The sequence below is a fragment of the Anolis sagrei genome, chromosome 6, assembly GCF_037176765.1.
Source record: "Anolis sagrei isolate rAnoSag1 chromosome 6, rAnoSag1.mat, whole genome shotgun sequence".
In the NCBI taxonomy this organism is placed as follows: Eukaryota; Metazoa; Chordata; class Lepidosauria; order Squamata; family Dactyloidae; genus Anolis; species Anolis sagrei.
In genome coordinates, this window is record NC_090026.1 from 89,598,559 (window position 1) to 89,623,685 (window position 25,127).

At 43.3% G+C, this 25,127-nt stretch overlaps 1 protein-coding gene across 3 annotated transcripts in view; it reads right to left on the reverse strand.

The window, feature by feature from the left end:
• Positions 1-25,127, reverse strand: part of WIPF3 (WAS/WASL interacting protein family member 3) — a 49,096-nt gene that overhangs the window by 5,225 nt on the left and 18,744 nt on the right. For 2 of the 3 annotated variants that reach the window (XM_060781997.2, XM_060781998.2), the window contains exons 3-6: positions 7,808-7,940; positions 5,236-5,367; positions 3,669-4,406; positions 1,165-1,311 (exon numbers count right to left, since the gene is read on the reverse strand). In XM_060781997.2, coding sequence (XP_060637980.2) covers positions 1,165-1,311; positions 3,669-4,406; positions 5,236-5,367; positions 7,808-7,940 — 1,150 coding nt within the window. Of the gene's footprint in view, positions 1-1,164; positions 1,312-3,668; positions 4,407-5,235; positions 5,368-7,807; positions 7,941-10,640; positions 10,831-25,127 lie in introns of those variants that run through there. The other variant, XM_060781999.2, reaches the window with a different exon arrangement.

Below are 25,127 nucleotides of genomic sequence, written 5' to 3' on the forward strand. Positions count from 1 at the left end.
GCAAGCATTGCATTGTTGTCACTATATAATGTTAAGAAATGGAAAAAAACAGAGAAAGATGCAATAGATAACATGTTAACTGCAGCAAGATTACTGATAGCGAAGAACTGGAAAGGTAAAATAAATATACCAATTGAAGAATGGTATAAAGAACTATGGAAACTAGCAATAAACGATGAATTGACATGTAGGTTAAGAGTCAGGAAAGGGGTATGGAAGGAAAACGACTTTGATGAAGTTTGCGGAAAATTTATTGAGAACAGCTTAAAAGAAGTAGATGGGAAATTACCTCCACAAAAAGAAATGGTAGTTTGGAAAGAGAATGTAAACTGAAGTGGCTCGGAAGGGGGGGGGGGGGCACAGAGGTGAACAAAAAAAAAGTATGCAAGATATATATACACATATAGTTGATGTAATGAATTGAGTATCGAATACAAGAGTATCGAAGGTATTGATGCATTGATGTATTTTAAGAGAACCAATAAAAATATATTTTTTAAAAATTGGAAAAAACCAAAGCAGGAAAAAGTGGGGACAACCCAAAATGAATCCTAGATGGACACCCCCACTCCAAGCACACAAACATGCAAACCTGCCTGCCTGCCTGCCCACTTCTACCCTCCTCCCTTCCACCACATCTTGCTGCTCAGAAAGGTGAGCAAGACCTTGTGACTGTATTTATTTATTGGAAATGCCAGGAGTGCCTCCTCCCTCCTCCCTAATAGGCTGAGGAGAGCCTAAATAGTCTGTCTGCATTGCCCAAAAAGACTAAGCTGACTCACTGGAACTTATGACAGTTATGCACCTTCTTACGAAAACCGAGTACTGGCTGCAGTCATTATAATGTGAGTGGTAAGTACGGATATAACACATCTCTTACAACTTTCGATCCTCTTATTATTTTTTGCACAGCCCTAATGGTTATTCCTAAAAGGATCATCTTTAAAAGAACAACAACTCAGAATGGCTGAGTTTTGCATGGATTTAAAAGAATCTATCCAAGTACTGAAACTGTTTTGGGATACATCTCAGCACACTGGATAGCTCCTTTAGAGTCTGACAACGGGAAACAATTCACACAAGAACACTGAAGTTACCGAATATATCTAGTTTGTCATTTGTGGATTTTTGTAAGTAAATGAGGTATAAATTTAGCAACCTTACCCATTATGTGTACAACAGTTCCATTCTTGAGCGACGGGTAAAGGTCATTGCCAACCGACCATGGAGACACCTGAGCATACTGACACTTGCTTGAGAGCTCGGTTGTTGGAGACCTTGCAGGAGGCACCGGGGGTGGCATCAGCTTCCCTAAAAAAAGTAAAAATTAGAAAAGATCTCAGAAAATGGGTAAGCAATGCATCAAACAAGGGAATATTTTCATTTTCATTATACTTCTTTTTTGTCCTCCTTCAAAGATCTTCAAGGTAGCATATATGCCCCGCTCCCTCCTAAGTTTTAGCTAAAATACAATAACTGGCACAAGAATACTAATTCAGTGATTTGACTATGGTTGGCATCACCCATTACAGTAACTCATTGTGTCACCTCCTATGTCAGATAGATCATGCTATTGTAGCTAAAATACCAGAAAATGTGATCAAATCAACAACTATAAAAATCAGTGGCAGCTTGTAGTGCATGCAAACTATGGGATTCAAAATATCATTGCAACTGGCAGGGTGCATGGATATTATCATAGATTTTTAGTTTTGTATGTACACTGATACAGTATGTGTAAACAGGGGTTGTGAAAAATGGTTTTATGATTATATCTAATGACAAGATTTTTTAAAATAACAAACAAGACATTTCTGCTGAAACACTGCACAAAAATCTTATAGACTGTTATTTTGGTGTCACCCCCCCCCCCCCCACACCCTGCAACATCCTCAACATAGTAGAGCAGGGATTTGAACCAAGGTCTCTCCAGATATAGCTTGACATTTTAACCCTAACACTTTTCAGACTCTCCAAAATCTGAACATAGGCTTTTAAATTTGAACAAAAAACTGTCTACCATATTCAGAGCATAGTAGTACAGTCTTATTGGAATTGCAGCACTTGAAACTGTATCTTGAATTGCTATCTGTGTTAAAAGGACAACAGAACACTCGCTGCAATTAGAGGTTAACTCACTATAGTTAGGAGTGGGAAAAGCTGGATGTTCCTAAGATGTTTGGTTTTGATGCATATCATTGGCAATCTCCTTCATTTTAAATGTCAAGAAATTCTGAATGGATCCATAGTACAGAATGAGACTTTTTTCTCCCATCCATTCAGCCTTATTGTTGATATATGCTTGTACACATATGCTCGTCCATAAGGTTTTACAAGGTTAAGGAAGCTCTTTCAACCCAAGGACCAAATTCAGTTTCAGATATCTGAATTGCCGTGGTGGGCACAGCAGCCACAACCAAAATGGAAAGATAAAAGGTGAAAGCATATTTTAGCTTAAAGCCCTTATTGTTTGTATCTAAGGCACTGTAACTGCTCAGGACAGAAGGAGGATTGTGGCCCAAAGCTGGGAACCTCCCAAATCATGTCATTATGCCCTGCTTTCATAAGGCTGCCTGAGCTCTTCTCTCAGCTTCATCATCTTCGCATACATATTTGGTAGGAAAACAGAAGGAGGATTTTCTCCTTACTGCTCTGTTTGAAGTTCCTTTCCTAGGGAGGCTAGGCTGGTTTCCTCCTTGCTGTCCTGTTATCATGAAGTGAAGACCTTTCTATGTCAGCAGGTACTCGGGAACTGATTTTTTATATTATGCATCTTCCTTTTGAATGGTTTAATTTGTGTTTTAGAATTAATATTTAATATGGTTTCAACTCTGTAGACAGTTTAATATTATTGTAATCTTAACTTTGTGCATTGTTTTTAGCTCTATGTAGGTTTACCTGTGTTTTTATTTTTATTCACCATGACATCCACAGTTGGGGAAAAGAGCAGGATATTAATAATGTGATAATCAATCAATCACATTATTTATATCCTACATTTTATGGGACACATTCTGGGAAACCACACAAAACTGGATTCAGCACCAAGGTCTAAGGCAGGGGTCCTCAAACTAAGGCCCGGGGGCCGCATGCGGCCCTCCAAGGTCATTTATCCAGCCCTTGCTCAGGGTCAACCTGTCTGAAATGACTTGAAAGCACACAACAATAACAACAACCCTATCTCTTCAGCCAAAAGTAGGCTATTTCACTTCCCATTGAAATACTAATAATTTTATATTTGTTGAAATTGTTCTTCATTTTACTTATTGTATTGTTTTAAGTGTTTTTTGCACTACAAATAAGATATGTGCAGTGTGCATAGGAATTCATTTTTTTTTCAAATTATAATCTGGCCCTCCAACAGTTTGAGGGACTGTGGTCTAAGTTTGTGTAAAAGTTTGTGGACCCCTGGTCTAAGGTCTCCACAATCTGCATTTATTTTCTCCCACAGTGAAAAACTGGCATTGGACAAGGTAGATTGCACTATGGATCACACAGAATAGCAATACCCAACATATGGCCTTTTAAATGTTACGTGACTGCCATTCCAGGCAGCTGTAGCCAATGGTGAGGGGTGCTGAGACTTGCTATTTGGAAACCACACTTTGCTCATCTCATTAGCAGGGTACATAACCAGGGAAGCTGAAGTTAAAGAGCACAATTCTTACCTCCACCTCTTCCTTGCCTCCTTCTCTGTATTACTACAGTCTGTTGTGTGGCCGAAGAAACAGGAGACAGAGGAAGTGACTGAATGTTAGCCTTCTCCATTTGAGACTGCACGAACAGTGACTTGGGGGGCAGTGGAGGGGCAATATCACCACTGCCGCTCAAGGCACTGTTAGAGGATGGTGATGTTGGGGATGACAAAGACGATCTTGGTGAGGAAAAAGTGGACATATGAGGAGGGGGTGGGGGAGGAGGAGGTGACATCAGAGGTGGATTGGTTCTGACATCAGGCTGGGAAGAAGAACCCTCATTCGTTCTGCCCGAGGTCCCACAAGGTGATGTTAAAGGTAAGGGAGGTGGTGGGGGAAGTGGCGGCATGTTCAAAGGGGAGGTCTGAGGTTTAGGGAGTTTCTCGTTGTGAGGAAGAGAAACACCAGCAGTTGTGGTTGGGGAGGTGAGTTTGTCAGGACTTTCAGCCAAAGGAGGGGGAAGAGGTGGGGGCGGCGGGAAGACAAGAGAAGGTTTGCTGGAGGAAGATGGTGGCAATGGTGGGGGTGGAGGGGGAGCTGGGATGTTGGGACGAGTAGGCGTAGGCGGTTGAGTCTTGGGTGTTTCTGGCTGGTCTGTTGGTTTTGGGCTCTCAGGTGTAATGTGGAAGTTCCCATTGGCTTTCTCATTGTTCTGTGAGTCCGGAGACTTTGGAGGCATCCGTAAGGTACATGGCTTCCCAGTTTTACCACCTAAGGAAATCAACCAAAAGTTTTCGGAGATGAAGCATCAAATGAATCCATCTACTGGTATAACTTCTAAAACAGCACAGCTTATTCATTTAGTGGTTAAATTTATACATAAAAGACAATGCAAGAACCCCATCTCTCCCAACTTTAGAGTTCTTCATAAATGAAGAGCTTGTTTCTTGTCATGGATTTCTATTGCTTGCCTATCTGCCTACAATTCCAACACAAAAGACTCACTTTTACAAAAGCAGCTGTCCCCTGCCCCCAGACACACATTTGCTCTGTTATGGTCAACAGACACTCACTGGTACCTCTCAATTATTCATGTTTGCCTTTGCAAACACTGTACAGAGGTAAGCAGCTGCTGCAACCTGGCCAGGCTCAAATGCTAATGCTTTTACCCAACACATGGCTAATTTGTCATATTTGATACACATCCCTATTCCCCATTCTGCTTTACAATCACCTCACAGCTTTAACTTGCTTTTCCTTGTCTGATAGAGACTGTTCTTTAAACAGAGATAAGCTAGGCATAGGTATGCATGCACCGGTAACATCTCTTTTAAACTAGGAGTGGTGTGCAAGCTCCGGGGACAGATAATCCAACGCAACTGCTACCATTATGAGCCCAATTACCACCACTGTGCCCTTTAAGTGTTACTGCTGTTGCCAAACCAAGCATATTCAATGTTTTTATTTTATGGTCAGGAAAACTGATCTAAATGTTCATCTTCTTTAAAGCAAATGCACACCTATGCTAAAGAATAGGTTCTGCTTTTCCAACATACTTATGAACTACACTGAAGCCACCATTACAATAAGATATTTTTACCTGATAGGTCTCTTTGTCCTACTGGTTTCAGAACAGGAAATCCTTCAGCAAAAAGGTTCCCCAGTCCCTGAGGTACGTCACTTCTGCCACTTGGTGAACTTCCGCCATCTCTGCTTGTCCTTTTCCTACCATCTGAGGCAATTTTTAAAAAATAAAATTTGTGATAGTTCAGCCCAGGTTTCTGGTATTTTTATATTGCATGTCCTTTAACATATAATTGCTTCCACCCTATTAATGAAACATGCAGGCATCCTGTATGTCTTTTTGGTTGTTACAGAGGTTGGTATCCCTCTCCCACATCTATACCAACTAAAGCCATCCTGAATATACTAGAGCTTGGAGAAAGTGGTGAAGGACTAGAGTAGCATCAGTTGCTATAACTAGATGCTTCTCCACACTCTGCAGTATATTCAGGATTGATAAAATAAAATAAAATGGAATCCTGACAAGATGAGAGTTTTGTAAGTAGGTGGCAATGGCACCCAAAAGTTAGATAATTGGTATGTTCTGAATGGGGTTGTATTAGGAAAATTGATATGGTATGGGTTTGTTTTGTTTTTTGTATACATTTTTATTGTGATATATGAGGAAAAAAATACAATCTTTGAGATTTAACAATCAAAATACAGGCATTATTTCCAGTCCCACCACCTCCCCATTCCCACCCATAAACCACCACCCATGACTTCTGACACTATACCATATGGAACTAGCATCTAACAAAAACTGTCTTTATCATTACACTAATAAATCGCCTATTTGGCTAATTCAAAATCTATTTTTGTCTTCTTTTTTAAATATCCAAAGGTCACTTTTCATTTTCTAATGAATTATTCTTTGTTTCCTTCCCTTATGCCTTTGGAGATAATAATGGCCATTTGGATATATTTTACTATTTTTCTTCTCCAATCCTTAATAAGCAATTCTCCCCACCCCCACCCCTCCAAGATTTTGCTATAATGATTCTCACTGCCACATAACTATATTAGCAAATTTCTACATTTTCTTTGCCTATTCTCTCCTGAAATGAACCCAATAAGCACATTTCTGGATTTTTCTTTATCTTCTTAGTAATAATTTTGTTGGTTTCTTTAGTCACCTTTTTCACTACCATATAGGTCCACCAAACATGGAAGAAGGTACCTTTCTGCATTTTCTATCTCCAACATTCCCTCCTTTGGGATTTATCTATTTTAACCATTAATTCAGGAGTTATATTGGTATTTTCCCTTAAGTCTTTGGACCAGGAAATCATTACTGTTTTATTTGATTGTCTTCCAGGTTATACTCTAGAATATATTTGTATAACCTGGAAATCAATCCTTTGTTTTCTTTCCCCAAAATATATTTCAACTCCGATTTCTTTTTGGCAAACCCAATTTTATTGTCTTTCCTAAACAGATCCTGAAACTGATGATGATGAAACCAGTCATTTATCCCCAACTCTTATCTACCTTTTAGTCCATCTACTCCTACATTGTCAACTCTGCCTGACCGTAATCTTTCTGCAGGCAGGATGACTCTTTCCAATACTATCTGGTGGTTCCTGTTATAGCCTAGGGATGTAGTTATAAAGCAGCCTTGACCATGCTTAGCTTCGAAAATAAGATGGCTGAGTACATTTGGGATGATATAATGGATCCTTCAGGAAAAACGTGGAACACGTCTCATTAAGTTACACAGGCATAAACAGGTCGTGTATTCCTAATCCAAAATGTGTTTGGGATCTTGATTTTTTCTGGATTTTGGAATACCAATATTTGAATATCCATACATAATGAGCTACTTGGAGATGGGACTCAAATCTAAACATGATATTCACATACACTGTATACACATTAGGCTTTCACACAGATTTTAAAAAGTCTTTGGCTGGTTCGGTTGGTTCAGACACCTGTAATGGCATGTGCTCTCCTGCCATTTTTTTTTTTTTGCTGCAACAGAACAGTGGCTGTCAAAAACCCAGCTGCTTTCAGTTTCTTTGGGTTACACGAGGAATGTGGGGAGAGAGGCGGCTGCTAGAAGGGAAGGGATTCCAGAAAGGGTGATTTCTCAAACCCTTGCCTTAAAGCCGAGTCTCCTCTAAAGAGAGAAGGGAAAGGATCACGGGAAGGAAGGTTTCTTAAGTCTTTGCCTTTAACCTGGGAAGCCCCGCCCCCATGTCTACCAATGGGCTGGATTGAAAACAAAGATTTTGCCTTCCTGAATCGAAAATGGACTTCTGTCTTCCCTAATTCGGGAGGCTCCTGAAAAATGGATTAGGGCCCCCACTGAAATCTAGGACACTGAAACAGATCAAGGCTTACCTAGATAACACAAGCCTAATACACATCACCTCAAGTTTGTATACACTGAGCCATCAGAAAGGAAGTGTAATTGTCTCAGCTTTTGGAAATCCAGATAGGGGTTGCCCAACTTGTATAACCAAATATGAGCGGCTTATTTACATGGCAGTTTCTCAAATTTTGTAACTGAATATATTTACAAAAACAGCTCTCTACAGATAATGGTTTCAACCAAAAAATGAATGTGTCTCCACTGCTGTGAGATTTCTCAAATGCTGAAGACTCACTTTCAATCTGTGGTGCGCTTCGGTCATTGGCCTGTGTTACTCTCCTCAGCCGAGTCCCTCTTTGGATCTCGTGGAGCAAAGCACTCCGACTTTTTGAATCCTCCCTTCTTGCCTTGGGTGGCTCTGAATTGGCCTAACAAAAAGAGAAGATGGTGAGATGGATGTTTAGCAGAGGATTAGAAGAAGTACTTGGGAAAGAGGAGGTAGGAAAACTCACATGGTCACTGATCCTGTGACCACTGATACACAAGAGAGAGTAAAAGAGGACAGATACAAGTTTTAATGTACCCACTCTCTATCAGTCTCAAAAGAAAGCAGACAAATCTACTCTGAACAAATCTTGCTTAGAAAACCCTGTGTTAAGTTAGCCTGGTGTCCCCGTAACTTGGAGACAACTTGAAGGCACACAACAACAAACTAGCACCTTGAACGAGACCTGGAGACAAAAAGGGAATTAATGCTGTGATCAAAATAATATAAACAACTGTGGCTGCAAGCAGCAATCTTATTATTCCAGTGAAATGCTGCATTTTTGAAGTTTTCAAGTCAACCAAGGGAAGTCAGAATAATTATAACAATAACAGAGCCATTTCAAAATCATTATTACACTACAAAATAATAACAATAATCATTGCTATTAATCTTACAAATAAATGAATGAATGAATACTATTGACATATAAACAGTATATTGAATATAAGTGCTAAGTAGCTCTTATTTTTTATTCATTTTCCTAGCACTCTTAATTTTTTTTCTATAATTTAACACATGTTAAAATCTTGCTTGGTCTAGTTATTTTTGTTGTGTAGTTCTTTGAGCCTGCCTCTTGAGATCTCTCTATAGAGGTTTTTGCTACACAGTGGCATGAAAACACTTTGGGCAAATGGAAATACATAAACAGGGGGATCCATTACTTTGACTGCTTCTCTGAAGTTCTGAGAAGATGACTGTCAATGCAAAAGAATACTTTAGAAAAATGCCATAATTTCAGGAATTACATCAAGGATAAATAATAACAGTTCCAAATTCCTATTGTGTTAGAACCCACATCTGCAGGTTTGATTGTATGGACTGGATTATTTAGATTTGATTTAAATGTTCTCTCTGGGTCCTCTAGTGCTTACTCTTTGATCAGCTTCCAGTGGACACTGGCCATGCTGGAAAACACAGAAATTCTGGGAGAAGTGTTCTGTCAGGTTTAAAAATAGTATTTTCAAACCATTATATTTACTAAAATGTATGTAATACCAACAGACAGGAAACACAATTAAAAACTTAAAAAAAATATGATTTTTTACTTTCAAACGTGTCTTCTGGTCAACCCCAATAAATGTGGATAGCTGACAGTATATTATTTAAAGCCACTTGCTAAAACACAGAATACAAACATGAAGTTTGTTTCTACTGGATACCAAATCCATCTGAACAAATTTTACAGGAATCAAGAAAAGTGCTGAAGATGTGCATTCTTTTGCTTCTAATCCTAGCCTATAACTCATTTTTCTTTTCTTTTTTGTATTTCAGATCTTTTGGAAACCAACCCTACAAATAGACACACATTCACTACAGCCACTTCAAAACAACAATCCATACCACCATAATAAACTAGTTTATCTAAACTAGGGCTTTTTTTTAGTTTTTCCACACGTGGCTGCTTTTCTCCCAAGAAATTTTTACATGGTCCCATGGAATATATGCATATAAAATTGGTATATAAAAAATCAAATATTTACTGATTTTTAAAAAATCAGCATTTGCAAGGCTTGCTAAATAGGCTAAAGCATTTTCTGTTGAATCCACTGTAAACACTGCACAACAGATTCATGTAAATGTGAAAAACATTGACTCTAGTTGATGTTTAGAAAACTTTTACTGTTGTCAATTTTTTTTTTACGACCCCAACATTGAGCTACGGAGACCTCAAATTGGGGTCAGGGCCCACAGTTTAAGAAGCAGTGCTCGAGACAAGGGCTTCTGGACCTTTTTCCACTCACAAACCCCTTTCTGCCCGAGAAAATGTTAGTGACCCCAGGTATATAGGTATATAAAATAGGTATAAAAACCAAACTTTTACTGATAATAAATTAGTATTTGCAAAACTTGATAAACAGGCTGATTTTCCTTTTTGTAGAGTACAACACAAACACCTTTTAACAGAATCCACTGTACGATGTTGCTAACTGATTTGTGTAAATAGATGACACTAGAAATCTTTTAGTTGCCGAATTTGTCATGATCCCAACATCGAGCTAAGTTTGGGGTAAGGACACACAGTTTAAGGCAGTGGACCTCACACTATTTGATGTGGAGGACCAGCAATTATTTTTTTATCTAAAATACCATAAACTAGTTTCATATTTGTGCCCATGGACTAAAACTCTTCCCTTTCCCTTCCCCTTCCTTTCCTGGAAATTCTCCAGGAACTAGCAGCCAATGGCTCTGAAACTTGCCCTAGATTACTGACTTGAGTGGCAATTATCTAGAGAGTTTCCAAAACATGTGTAAGTTTTAACCCAGCCGCTGATTTCCCATTTCTTCTATATTTGCTCCTCTAGATGGCACACATGGGTGATAGTGGCATTAGGAACGTTCTTTGGGGATGATGTAAAATCTCACTAATAACTTATATTCTTATTACTACATTTATTGCTAAAAGAGAGAGGCTTTAATGAACATAGTCCTATAACTTAACCCACATAATTGAACCTCCAAATGCCTTGGGAAATTTCACACACAGACACAGTAGCTTTTGAAATCGGAAAGGCACATGTATCGGCGCAGCTACAGCAGAATTTTCAGCCTCTCCCTTGAAAAAGAATAAAACATTACTTACTGTGAAAAACTGAAGAAACATGACTGCAACCAAGTATTCCTTGGTTTATGTTATTCAACACTGTCCTCAAATAATTTCTCTTAGCAACTACCACAGAAAGTTTCACTGCAGCTTTGCTGTAGAGTTAGAAAAGGACCGGAGCAGGCACTTTAATGGTTTAAAATTAGAATCAGCAGCTGTGGTTTTGTTTCTGGGTTCATATGGCTACAGGTTGTGTCATCTGCACATGTCACACAGGGGCTAGATTCTTGATTAATGAACAGAGCATTTCCGAAGATATGACTGGAAGAAATACAGAAAGCAAGGAACTCTGGATGATAATTTAATTAGAAATGAAAACTCATTGTAACAAATTATGAAAACATGTTTGCAAAGATAAGTTTTAAATACAGATGAAGGATTATGGTTCATGTATTTTTCCTCTTTGTATCAGAAGAAAAAGTCTTGTTTTTTTGTGTGATCATTGGCTCCCCATCATCTAAGCAACACAATTGAAGGATATGGGCTCTCTTCCAGGTAAACCAGGAGTTAATGATATGATAGGTTAGGTTATATTTATTGGGGCCAGCATCATGAATGATCAGCAGAGTTCATGACAGGTAATTGCTCAAAGGGAATGACTGAATGCTGAGAAGGGTGAAAGCTTGGAGATGTTTTTAACATAAGCGGTTATAAAAGCACAATGCCACAAGGCATGAGAGAGACCTTTGAGCCTTGGAGAGACTTTGAGATTGATGAAGATGTAAAATGCTGCCTCTCTGGACAAGGGGTCTAGACTCCCAGCTTCCCATGAACATCCAAAGATCCTGAATGCAAGCAACATCATGAGTAGAACAGAAATAGGTTGTTGTAGGTTTTTTCGGGCTATATGGCCATGGTCTAGAAGCATTCTCTCCTGACGTTTTGCCTGCATCTATGGCAAGCATCCTCAGAGGTAGTGAGGTCTGTTGGAACTAGGAAAAAGGGGTTTATATATCTGTGGAATGACCAGGGTGAGACAAAGGACTCTTGTCTGCTGGAGCTAGGTGTGAATGTTTTAACTGACCACCTTGATTAGCATACAATGGCCCGACTGTGCCTGGAGCAAACTTTTGTTGAGAGGTGATTAGATGTCCTTGTTTGTTTCCTCTCTGTGGTTGTGCTGTTGCAATTTTAGAGTTTTTTAATACTGGTAGCCAGATTTTGTTCATTTTCATGGTTTCCTCCTTTCTGTTGAAATTGTCCACACGCTTGTGTATTTCAGTGGCTTCTCTGTGTAGTCTGACGTGGTGGTTGTGAGAGTGGTCCAGCATTTCTGTGTTCTCAAATAAAATGCTGTGTCCAGGTTAGTTCATCAGGTGCTCTGCTGTGGCTGATTTCTCTGGTTGAAGTAGTCTGCAGTGTCTTTCATGTTCCCTGATTCGTGTTTGGGCGCTGCGTTTGGTGGTCCCTATGTAGACTTGTCCACAGCTGCATGGTACACGGTAGACTCCTGCAGAAGTGAGAGGATCCCTCTTGTCCTATGCTGAACATAGCATTTGTTGGATTTTCTTGGTGGATCTGTAGATAGTTTGTATGTTGTGTTTTCTCATCAGCTTCCCTATGCGGTCAGTGGTTCTCTTGCTGTATGGCAAGAACACTTTTCCTCTGGGTGGATCTTTGTCATTACTCTTGTGGCTTGTTCTTGGTTTTGCAGCTCTTCTGATGTCTGAGGTGGAGTATCCATTGGCCTGTAGAGCCCAGTTGAGGTGGTTCAGTTCATCTTGAAGGAAGTGGGGTTCGCAGATTCTTTTTGCACGGTCTGCCAAGGCTTTAATGGTGCTTCTTTTTTTGACTTGGGTGATGGTTGGAGTTTTTATGTAGATATCTATCTGTGTGTGTGGCCAATTGGGGAGTTAAACTCTGGTCTCCCAAAGTCAGACTATTATACCACTTTTTGTTCTTACAAACAGTTAATGTTGCTGTTCATTAATTTAGCAAGTGCTGGGTTTTAAAATATTTTTAAATGTTGCTGCTTGTGCTTGTTCACAACCTTCAGTTACTCCTTTAAGAGTCAAGGTAGAATAGATGTTTTTGTGAATAAATAGGTTTGCTTTTCTCTTTGTAAAATAAACCCACCTTGACCATTCACCAAGAATCCAATTGTGGGAAGGTGATTCATTTTATTGAATTCCACCAACGTCCCAAGGAGCGGAGAACAAAATTAAATCTCATGACCTTAGCTATTGAAATCTGAACATGAACAGTTGGTTCTCCATTTCCTTGGTAACCATTAAGGGAGTTTCTATTATTTCTTACATAAGGGATGTCAGGCTAGGTGAGTATATTTTTTATTTTCCCCTTTAAAAGAAACATTCCATAGAAAAGTTCATCTGCCTGTGTATTGTGGGGCTTAAAGATCCCAACCGAGTGGCTTCACAGAAGGCATTCTTCAAAGGTGGTGTACCCATCATTCTCTCTCTTCTTATTGACCACAGTTGGCAACCTTGATTAGACCCTGGATCCCACCTCCTTTTCTTAAAAGACAGCTCAGGTTTGGAATTGCTTGTACCTGGCCAGTTGGCACACTTAATATGTAACCCTTTTGGTACTAATGTTAGAGAGTGTTTCCTGGTCAAGTGGACCCTGGTCAAAAAAAGTTGGGAACCACTACTGTAATGCTATTAGGATTTTGTTCTTGTTATGTGCTTTCAAGTCCTTCAAGACCTGTCTGGCATGCCTAAAGTTACCCAATAGTCTACATGGCTGAGTGGGAAACCAAGCTCTGGTCATTTGAATCACCATCCAATGCTCAAATCACTGCACCATGCTGAGCACTAGTAAGTTACTTGAGAGGCCACCCATCCCATTTTGCTTCTGATGCCACCTATCTCATTTTGCACATCTGTCCCATCCTCCTTTCTGATCAATCTCCAGTTAAGCCAAAAGATGGATTAGCTGCCTATGGGGTCCTTTACACAATTTACACAATTTATGAATTCAGAATTGTTTTTCTGCTTATATAATTGTTAATTAGTTCTAATTAGAAACAGTAGTTGTCAATCCCCTCCTCACATTTTTTAAAAGAAGCCCACCCTCTGAATGTTTTGCCTACTTATAGATTAGGGGTTATCTGGACCACCAGCTCCATGTTATAATACTACAGAGCTTCGCTTTCTAGGTAATTTGGTTTACAACTCCCATCAGACCCATTCAGCATTGGCCATAGTGTGATATCAAGGGAACAACAGCTCTAAACCCTTGACTTCCTGTGATGTGCAAGAGTCCCCTGAAAAAGCTACGGTCTCCTGTTGCCTTGCAAAGCCATTTTATAGGAAGCATAAGTGATGGCACATCCTCATATATATGGCTGATCTTACCTCTACATAGAATTCCATAAAGTAATATTGCACAACAAATTTCAACTTACTGCAATGTCACAGAGCAGCAACTGCCTGATAGGGCCAGTCCTACCATCAGAATTGACGACAATTGTATTTTTACAGCTAGGAAGATGGAGAAATGAGCTTCTCTCTGCCTCAGGTGCTGAAATAACTGGACTGACACTGTGTATTATTCACCTGGACTTTGGTGGAGTTCCCTCAGGCAGCAAAATGACTTTAAACTAAATTTATTCACCACAACATTATAGATGCATTGCAGGGAATTTAATGAGGGAATGGAACTGTATGTGGCTATAAAGAAATTGTTTCATAGGACATTTTATGAACATATGCCAAAATAGTGCATGCTATAGAACCTATCTATAAAAGAACAGAATTAATTTATTTCTCTTTTCGAATGACAAGGAAGCAGTTTTATAATTGCTCATCCCTTAGCTTAGAAATGCCTGAATGCAGTCAGAATAAAAGTAACCGAGACCTCACTACCTCTGAGGATGCTTGCCAAAGTGCAGGCGAAATGTCAGGAGAGAATGCCTCTAGACCATGGCCATACAGCCCGAAAAAACCTACAACAACCCAGTAACCAAGAAGTCAATTATTACATTATTTTTTAAAGGGCACACAGGGCATACAGGCAGACTTAACAAGTCAATAGTTGAGTTTTCTTCTGTTTGCTACTCATGTTGTTCCTACCCTTCCTGGTGTATTTCAGCCCTTGTCTTGCCCAACATGAGAAAATACAATTACTATTGCTAATTTTAGGCATCACTGTTCCACATTGCAAACCACAGAGCTATATATAATAGCAAACTATATAAAAACCAATGCTGCATGTTCCACAGTGAAGGGGGAACGTCTTTCCACCTCATGAAAGCTACTCTGAAGTTTTATCATGGGCTTAGGGCAGATCCACAGTGCACTTCAAGGACCTTGCGTGCGTGTTTACAATGAGCATAAGGCAGCCTTTTAAAGATGAAGGTTTTAAAGTCAGGGGATGCTGTAGTTTTTTATGTTAAATATGTTTTTGGTGGATTTTAACTGTGATTTTTTTAGTGCTGCTTGTGCTTAATTCTGTTTTAATGTTTGCATATTTGCATATTTTAAATTCTATGCTACCGCTTTTACATCAAGCTGCTTTGACTTTCCTTTTGGAGAGTTAAAATGGAGTAATAATAATAATAATAATAATAATAATAACGGAAAGATGGGTTCCAGAAATACACAGATAATCTCAAGCACAGAACCCTTTGCTTTGTAAACTGCTCTAGTTCCTTTCCAACCCTGGAAATCCATGCTGCTTTCTGACTACTTCAATGACCTTAAACTCAGAATTACAAGTCTTTCTTCACTCTCTTTTCCTTTCAAAAGCAGGGAGTGGTATTGCTCAGAAGGAAGTTGACAAAAAAGAAAAGAAAAGAAAAGGGCACCTTCACATTTCCATATGGAACAGCGTAGATGCCAGCATATGTATGAGTAACAGGCAGCAGTATATCCTTCATTCTCAGAGATGAAGTGATGACAGATATCTGATAGAAACAGACCACAAGGTCCACCCAGTCCAACCCCCTGCCATGTAATAAGACACAAAGTGGCCCCAACAGCCATCCAGCCTCTACTAAAAAAATTCCAGAGGAGGAGACTCCACCACATTTCAAGGCATCATATCTGAAAATATTTCATTTATAAATCTAATGGTTTAATCAAATAAAACTTTCAGCTCACTGTATCTCAAGCTATCTGATGTGTGGAATCGGAAATGTGTATCTCAAATGTTCCAGATACCAGAATCATATTTGGCTATTTTTTTTCCTTTGGTGTAACCTCACCTGGGACATACAGTCAACAATTCATGGACGTTTACTGAATAATACTGCTGTAAAGAAACGAGGGCATCTCCTAGAGTTTGTGCTCTCTGTGCCTTTTCATGATTATCTGCAGATGGTGTAAAATTACTTTTCTGGAACACAAATCTCAGAATCTTCCTGCCAGCATAGACTGGCCACCTTATAAAATATGCCCTCTCTAGGAATTTTCTAGGTCCTCCAGGTGATTCTATGGTACGCTTCCTCCAGAAGTTATCATAGGGTTGTGTTGGACTACCTAGGACATTCCAAGGTAGAATGCCTCTGTAAGAATATTCTAGGTACACCAGGACAACTTGATGTTAACTTATGGCAGAATTCATTCGTTTAAATAGGATTTGCTATTATCCACAATTTCTGGTTCTACAGTAAACATATTCCCCACTATCTATACTGAATTGCTAGTCTGTAGTTCTTTGACTTTCTGTAAACTGTGTTGAACCACAGGGTTGAGAAACAGATAAGCTATAGAACCCAGAACAACAGCTACCAAGCAAAGCAGGAAAGAGGACAAAATACACAGATCTGCTAATGAATCTGTTGGAAATAGCAACCTTCTCAAGCCTCCACTAGTTATTTGTTATGTATATAATTGCTTACTGTATTGTATATGTATATGTGTGTGTGTATCGGTTTGCAGTTTTCTTTAACCTCTTTATTGTGGGAGGGGCTGCAGACCATATGATCAGGTCTGGACATGTTCAGGGCTCAGACTCCATTTTAGATCTCAGTATTGCTTTGAGAAGCCTGTAGAGTAATTTGCTTTCAGATACCAGTAGGAACAGTATCCTTAGAGACCAGACAGAGACTCTATTAGACTATCAGAACAGAGAGAAGCTTTGGACTATGGAATATTGATTCTAAGGAAGATGCCTTGTGTTACCTACACAGAGAAACTACATAAAATCCTGTAACTGAATTCATATGCAAAGTACCTGTATGCTGAATACATAAAGTTTGTGAGTAAGCCAACTATACTACTTTTCAAGAAGTCTACTTATTTTGTCTCTTGAAAGCATGATTTAAAAGCAAATATATTTTAAGGGAGAGTAGATATTTTTGGGCAACTAAAAAGTCCACTTCTGAAACCCTGGTGAATATGTATATGTTTTTGTGCATTGGAATATCTTTGTCCCTAACAGTTCAAAGAAATATTTAGGATACCAGTTTAACAGCTAAGAAACCTAATTGCCTTGCATGAATGCCATTTTCCCAAAAGGTTATGACTCTAACTGCTCATGTTTTTACCAAGAGGTTATAGCATCATTTTTCAAAAAAGGTTATGACTTGTGACAAGTTCATCCTTTTCCGAAGATCATAAAATCTACAAAAAGGTTCTGGAGATTTCGATTTTCCAAAAGGTCATGTGACCAGTGGTTTTCCAAAAGAATCTAGAATTTGCCCTCCATATTTCCGGGTTTGACATTTAAGGATTAATTAAAATATTTTAACTAGGAATCTCTGTGTCCTAGTCAATATCTGGCAGAAGTTGATCATGGAGTCATGCTAGAGAACTAGGATATTCCTAGTTTGCAGTTTTTAATTTGCAGTTGTTCAACTTTGTGGGGGTCGATTATTCCTAACCTCACTGAATATGGGGTTCTAACTATGTACACAAATCTGTACTCTATCATTTAAAGAAAGAGGCAATGCATCAACCACTTCTTCCCTTTACCTTCCAGGCACAGCTTGGAAAAGTTTATTTTTGGATAGCTCCCAGCCTAGCCACAGACTCTTGCCCTGTGTCTCACCTCCATTACATGCAGAACTTGGAGATAGGGGAGGCTGTGTGTGTCTGTGTGTGTGTGTGTGTGTGTAGATAGATAGATAGATAGATAGATAGATGATAGATTAGTCTACAGCTTTCAGAATTCCACAGTGTCCATCCAAGGTTGGGGATTTCTGAAACGTGGAAAAAATATTCAGCTCTATTTCTAGGAATTAAAAATCCAATTTCCTAGAGGCCAACACTTCCCAAGGTCTAACATTTAGATATTTTCTGACTTTGTCTGCAAAGGAAGTAAATTTAGCTCCCCGACACTTGTTTGCCTTTACCACTCAGCTTCTTGTCCTTGTTTACATTTTTTTTCTTAGAAGGAAGGTGCTGTTCAATGCTATTGCCATGCGAAGTGATGCTATTCTAGCAAAGCATTAATTATTTTCATCTTGTCAAAGCAAGGCAACATCCTCCAATCTTTGAAAGAGTACACAGGAGTATGATCATAAATATCTCCCCAATTATTTGAGTTGTTACCACCATCTGCCTGCAGGATGTCTTCAGGAAGATCATCGCCTCTTGCAGCACTGATCAGACAGAATAATAGAACACCCACTCTAAAAATACAGGAACTCACAGTAATTTTCCAGACAAGTTAATGTGGGATCGGAATATGCAATTTTACAGCCAAGTGAAAAATAAAAGTTAAAAGGTTTATAAAAAGCCCAACACAGCTTGCACTGAGCACTTTATGTAATTTTCTTCATGATGTACCAAAGTTGAAAATGCTAATAACGCTTCCTTTCTTATTTCTCACACCTACACTAGAGACGCCAGACTTTGTGTTAAATCCAAGAAGGTGTTTTTATTTAAAAGTGACAGAAGTCGTTCTATAAAAGTCTTATCAACTACACTCCAGTAAATCAATATACAATAGGTTCTCCACTTTGATGGGGTTAGGGGTGCAGGATCCATGCAAATGTGTGAGTTTTAAAAAACACAGTTATTTTTACTTGGGAGAAAACTTGTCTAGGAATCTCTAGGCTCTCAAGAATCACACTGAAGGACCTTAAGATTCCTAAAGAGCCCATATCAATCAAATCTGCAAATAATCTAATCTGCAAAAGTTAAACCTGCAAATGTAGGGGGCTGACATAATAGTAATTTTAAAAGCACACCTGGAAAATGGCATCTAGGGACATTTGGAGGGACCTAGTTGCATATTCCACTTGTATCTGTTGGCAAATTCCTCCTCCGTTATGGCTCCTACGCTGTGGAATGTCTTCTGAGGCTAGATCTACACTGCCCTATACCCCAGGATCTGATCCCAGATTATTTGCTTTGAACTGGATTATATGAGTCTACACTGCTTGACAATCTGGGATCAGAAGATAATCTGAGATCAGATTATGGGATATAGGGCAGTGCAGATTCAGCCTGGAGGGCTCCAGTGGCACAGCGGGTTAAACCACTGAGCTGCTGAATTTGCTGACCAAAAGGTCAGTGGTTCAAATCCTGGGAACGGGGTGAGCTCCAGCATCTGCCAAGGTAGCAGTTCAAAAACATGCAAATGTCAGTAGATCAATAGGTACCACTTTGGAGGGAATGTAATGGTAGTTAAAATTACCTGCAATGTTTTAAAAGTCTGAGATTTTAAAAATCAACAAAACAGTATACCATTAAAAGCTCATCACAGTTAATTTACAAAAAAACCATGCTAGGATATGAGGGCAAAGAAGAATCCAGCTTAAGGTGAGAACATCAAAGGCTGGATCCACACTGCCCTATATCCCATGAAGTGATCCCAGATTATCTGTTTATCCCAGATTCTGTTTATTCCAGATTATCTGGCAGTGTAGACTCATATAAATCAGTTCAAAGCAGATAATTTGGAATCAGATCCTGGGATATGAGGCAGTGTAGAAGGGACCAAAAGCAAATTATTTTCTTTTTGTAAGCCACAATGAACAGCTTACATTTGGGCAGAAAAGCTAAATACATCGTAGCTCAAATTCATAAAATCCTTCACGCCCTCCACCCTCACTAGGGTTAGGAAGATAGGGCTCTCACAAAAGTTGAAAAACCACAATTAAAAACACCACTATGTTTTTACTTGAATCAGCAGTTCTTTAGGAATCGTAAATGCCTAGAGACATATTCTTTCTAGGCTCATACAGTCCAGTGGAGGACCTAGATATTACCTAGAGATTACTTATTAATCAAATCTACAACTATTAAAATATGCAAAAGTTAAAGCCATAAATTTATTTATTTCTTGTTATTTATTTCTTGCATTTATTGACCGCCCCTCTCAGCCCGAGGGCGACTCGGGGCGGTGAACAACAACAAAAAGACAATATACAGTGAGCCGTGACGATAACAAACCAGACAACTACAACATAACATATACTTATACTAAAAATCCGCTTCGTCAAGTCCTGGGGTCATAGCCAAAATTCGTAGTCCTAGTTCATTCCATTGTCATTCAAATACACTCAGTTGAAGGCCTGCTCGAAGAGCCATGTTTTCAGGCCCCTACGAAAGGCCATCAAGGAGGGCGCCTGTCTAACTTCAGCAGGGAGGGTGTTCCACAGCCGGGGGGCCACCACCGAGAAGGCCCGCTCCCTCGTCCCCGCCAAACGTGCCTGTGAGGCAGGCGGGACCGAGAGAAGGGCCTCCCCGGATGATCTCAAGGCCCTCGTGGGCTCGTAGGCCGAGATGCGGTCTGCAAGGTATTTTGGGCCGGAACCGTTTAGGGCTTTGTAGGATAACACCAGCACCTTAAATTGGGCCCGGTAGCAAATCGGCAGCCAGTGGAGCTGGGACAGCAGGGGCGTTGTATGCTCTCTGCGTCCAGCTCCCGTTAACAACATGGCTGCCGCGCGCTGGACTAGCTGGAGCTTCCGGACCGTCTTCAAGGGCAGCCCCACGTAGAGAGCGTTGCAGTAGTCGAGGCGGGATGTGACCAAAGCGTGTACCACCGTGGCCAAGTCAGACTTCCCAAGATACGGGCGCAGCTGGCGCACGAGCCTAAGCTGTGCAAATGCTCCCCTGGTCACCGCTGAAACCTGGGGCTCCAGGCTCAGCGATGAGTCCAGGGTCACACCCAAGCTGCGAACCTGCGCCTTCAAGGGGAGTGCGACCCCGTCCAGCACAGGCTGTAACCCTATACCCTGTTCGGCCTTGCGACTGACCAGGAGTACCTCTGTCTTGTCTGGATTTAATTTCAGTTTGTTCGCCCTCATCCAGACCATTACAGCGGCCAGGCACCGGTTCAGGACTTCGACGGCCTCCTTAGTAGCAGGTGGGAAGGAGTGACAGAGTTGGACGTCATCTGCGTACAGGTGACACCGCACCCCGAAACTCCGGATGATCTCACCCAGCGGCTTCATGTAGATGTTAAACAGCAAGGGGGACAAGATGGAGCCCTGAGGAACGCCACAGGTCAACGGCTGCGGCGTTGAACAGGAGTCCCCCAGTAACACCTTCTGAGTACGACCCTCCAGAAATGACCGGAGCCACTGCAAGGCAGTGCCCCCGAGGCCCATCTCTGCAAGGCGCCCCAGAAGAATACCGTGGTCGACGGTATCGAAGGCCGCTGAGAGGTCCAGGAGCACCAACAGGGACACACTCCCCCTGTCTAGCTCCCGGCGCAGATCATCCACTAAGGCGACCAAGACCGTCTCGGTACCATGTCCCGGTCTGAAACCAGACTGTGCCGGATCCAGATAATCCGTGTCTCTCAAGAATACCTGGAGTTGTGAGGCCACCACGCTTTCCATGACTTTGCCCAAGAAGGGAAGATTGGAAACAGGCCGAAAGTTGTCCAATTTAGTGGGGTCAAGTGATGGTTTCTTCAACAGCGGCTTTATAACAGCCTGTTTTAGGCTCGCTGGAATCTTGCCTTCCCGAAGGGAGGCGTTAACCACCACTGTTACCCACTCGGCCAATCCCCCTCTGGCCTCCTTAAGAAGCCAGGATGGGCAGGGGTCTAGGATGGACGTGGTGGGTCTCATTCCTCCAAGTACCTTGTCCACATCCTCGGGTTTCACAAACTGAAAAGAATCCAACAAAATCTGACAAGCAGGTGCTTGTGTCACATCCACGGAGACTGCATCTAATGTGGCGTCCAGCCCAGAACGGATCAAAGCGACTTTGTCTGCAAAGAACCGAGCAAATGCTTCACAGCGCGTTGCCGAGTTGTCAGGGCTCCCACCAGTCGGGGGAGTTAAAAGGCCTCTGACAACCCGGAACAACTCCGCCGGACGGTTCTTTGCAGACGCAATAGTGGCCGCAAAGAAGGTTTTCTTTGCGGCTTTTATTGCCGCGGCATATGCCCTCAAAAAGGACACAAACCGTGCTCGGTTTGACTCGCTTGGGTCCGATCGCCACACGCTCTCTAGAACCCTCTTCCTTCGCTTCATCGCTGCCAGCTCCTCGGTGAACCAAGGGGCTGGTTTAGCTCGGTTACTTGAGAGGGGACGTTCCGGAGCGATCATGTCAATAGCCCTGGTCATCTCCCCATTCCAGAGAGCGACTAAGGCCTCGACATTGTCGCCTACCGCGGTGGCGGGAAACTCCCCAAGAGCCGTCAGGAATCCGTTCGGATCCATTAGCCTCCTGGGGCGGACCATCTTAATGGGTCCCCCACCCTTGCGGAGGTTGGGGGGCGCAGTGAGCCTAAATCTAATCAGGAAGTGGTCGGTCCACGGCAACGGAGAGATGGACAAGTCCTCCACACCGCCACCCTGCTCCCATCCCTGGCAGAAAACCAAGTCCAATGTGTGTCCAGCACAGTGGGTGGGGCCAGTTATTTGTTGGGACAGCCCCATGGTTGCCATGGCGGACATGAAGTCCTGAGCCGCACCTGTGAGGGTTGCCTCGGCGTGGATGTTGAAGTCCCCCAGCACAAGAAGCCGTTGGGACTCCACCGCCAGGCTCGAGACCACCCCCGCTAGCTCAGGTAGGGAGACTGTAGTGCAGCGAGGTGGACGGTACACTAGCAGAATCCCTATTCTGTCCCGGTCACCCACCCTCAGGTGGACGCATTCAAAATTTGTGGTCTGCGGGATGGGGCTCCTGGTTAGATGGATGGTATCTCTATAGACCACTGCGACCCCGCCTCCCCGTCCTCCGGCTCTCGGTTGGTGTTGCACAGAGAAACCTGGAGGACAAAGCTGGGAGAGATTTACGCCCCCCGCTTCATCCAGCCAGGTCTCCGTGATGCACGCCAGATCTGCCCGCTCCTCCAGGATTAGGTCCTGAATCCAAGTTGTTTTCCCGTTGACAGACCTGGCGTTCAACAACACCACCTTCAAGCCAGAGGGCCCGCTCACCTGGTTACACCAAATTACCTTAGGAGACCTATTGGGAATAGTTAATTTGGAAAAGCGGTCCGAATCAGGCCGAATTCGAGGTCTCCTTCTCCCGCATCTCCTCCTTCCCACCACGACCTCTATGGGGGCCCCTCGGCTAGTGGAACACCTCCCCCCCTCCATGCCGCAGTTCTGAGCCATAAGAGTGCTTTCTCCTATGCTTGTTGTTAAGTTTATTGGTTCTTGCCAGCATCCCCCCTCCCCCTCCTCCCCCCTCCCTACCACACTCTCAAACCCAGGCTCCGGACTACCTCCTCTCCCGCCCCCTCCCCCACACCAGAGCAACATAAACAGTATCCAAAGGGGGGCAGGGGACCACATGGGTAGCAGCGATGCAGGTGGTAATATGGGTATAGCTAGTTCTTAAAGTGCAAGGGTTTCAGGAGCAGTCCGTCAGTGAGCGAGGATGATCGTAAATTTCTTAGCAGCAAAACACATTCAAAGGCACATTAATAAGGTGCTAGGTCTAAAGTGCTCTACTTAGCGATATAAAGTGCGGCACAGAGGGACAGGGCAGGGGTGAAAGTGCTGGTGCAATCTAGCAGCAGATGGCAGGCGCCTAGGTGTTCTAAATCGTTCTTGTTGCAATGTTAACAGATGACAAACAATGACTATCGAAAAGTGCTAGTTGATATTATACGATATTAACTAAATACTGCTATGACCCCAGTGAGACTCTAATGAGACTCCAGACGGTTGGTGAACCAGCGGATAGGCTTCCGGAGTTGATAACTCGGGGGTGGGGCAGCACAGATGGTTGGTCACACTTTGCTCAGTAAATAACAGCGAAGAAGCCTACTTAAAGATCTAATGGAAAGGCTACGCAGCCGTGGCCAGTTCGAAATGGCGCTCAGTGAAATCGGGCTCGCCCGGGGTGGAACGGCTCAGCGGACCGACAGCGGCCCAACAACCCAGCCGGCCCAGCGACGATGACTTTCCCACCGGCGGCGGTTGCGGAGGCCAGGAACATCCGGTCTCTACACCCAGCGACCGGCGGCGGACGGCGGCGGCGGCGGATCGGCGGCGGTGGCCCAGCCTCCGGCCTCTCCAATTTACAGCTGATGGTGGCGGTGGTTTGGCGGTCCAATAGACTGATGGGTGAGGCCAGGCAGCACTCGGCCTCTCCTTCCGACCAAGCCGCCTCGATGGTCAGCGGGGGCCAAGCAGCGACGGCGGTAATCCGGCTGGCCGAGCCCCCTCTAACGAGGGCTTGAGGCTTGGGGTCTTTCCGGCGGTTGTTCGGTCTCTGACCCCAGGGTGATGATGGTCTCGCCCCGAGCGGCAGCGGCGACGGCCTGGCGGCAAAGGTGGTTGACCACTCAGCAGCGGCCTGATGGTGAAGAGTGAAGAGGCCGCGGCGGCGGCCTAATTGCAGTTGCGGCCTAGCCCCTGTAGAGGGCGGCCACTGCAATTGCGGCCTAGCCCCTGTAGAGGGCGATGGTTTTCGACTGGGTGGCGGCGGCCGCGGCCTAACGTTGATGTCGGCCGCGGCAACGGTCGCGGCCTGTTAGTAGTGGGGGCCGCGGCAGCTGGTGGCTGCGGACCCGCCTGGTGGCTGCGGACCCGCGGCGGCTTGGCGATGGGCTGGCCGGCTCAGCGAAGGACCGGTGGGGCCCGGTGGTGCTCCCAGCCAGCTGCAGGCCCGCCGCGGGGCGGCGACGATCTCCTCCAGGCGGCGGTGGCAGCGGCCCAGCGATGGTGTCGGCCGCGGCCCGGTCGCAGTGGCGGCCGCGGCACCCGCGACGGCGGCGGCGGCCCAGCGTCGGCCGCGGCCTAGTGGCGTTGGTCTGGCCGGTCTGGCCGGCCTGATGGTGGTCCGGCGGCTGCAACAGTGGCGGCCCGGTGGCGTCCGGCCTCCACAGTGGGCGGCGGCGACCCCCCTCCGGATGGCGACCCAGCGATGATGGCGGCCGCGGCTCAGCGGGAGCGGAGGCCCGGCAGCGCCCAGCAGAGAGCCAACGGGGGCCCGACGGAGACGGCGGCAACGGCGACAGCGGCGGCCCAGCGATGGAAGGAGAGACAGCCCCTGAAGAGCTCGTGGAGACCGCAGAGGCTGCAGGTTGGTCGGCAGGTTGGTCGGCTGTGGTGTAATGGCGACCGCTTCTCCTTCTTCCCCTGCTTCAGCCTTTCCTCCGCCTTTCCTCCGCCTTCCTGGCTCTTTCCCCAGCTCT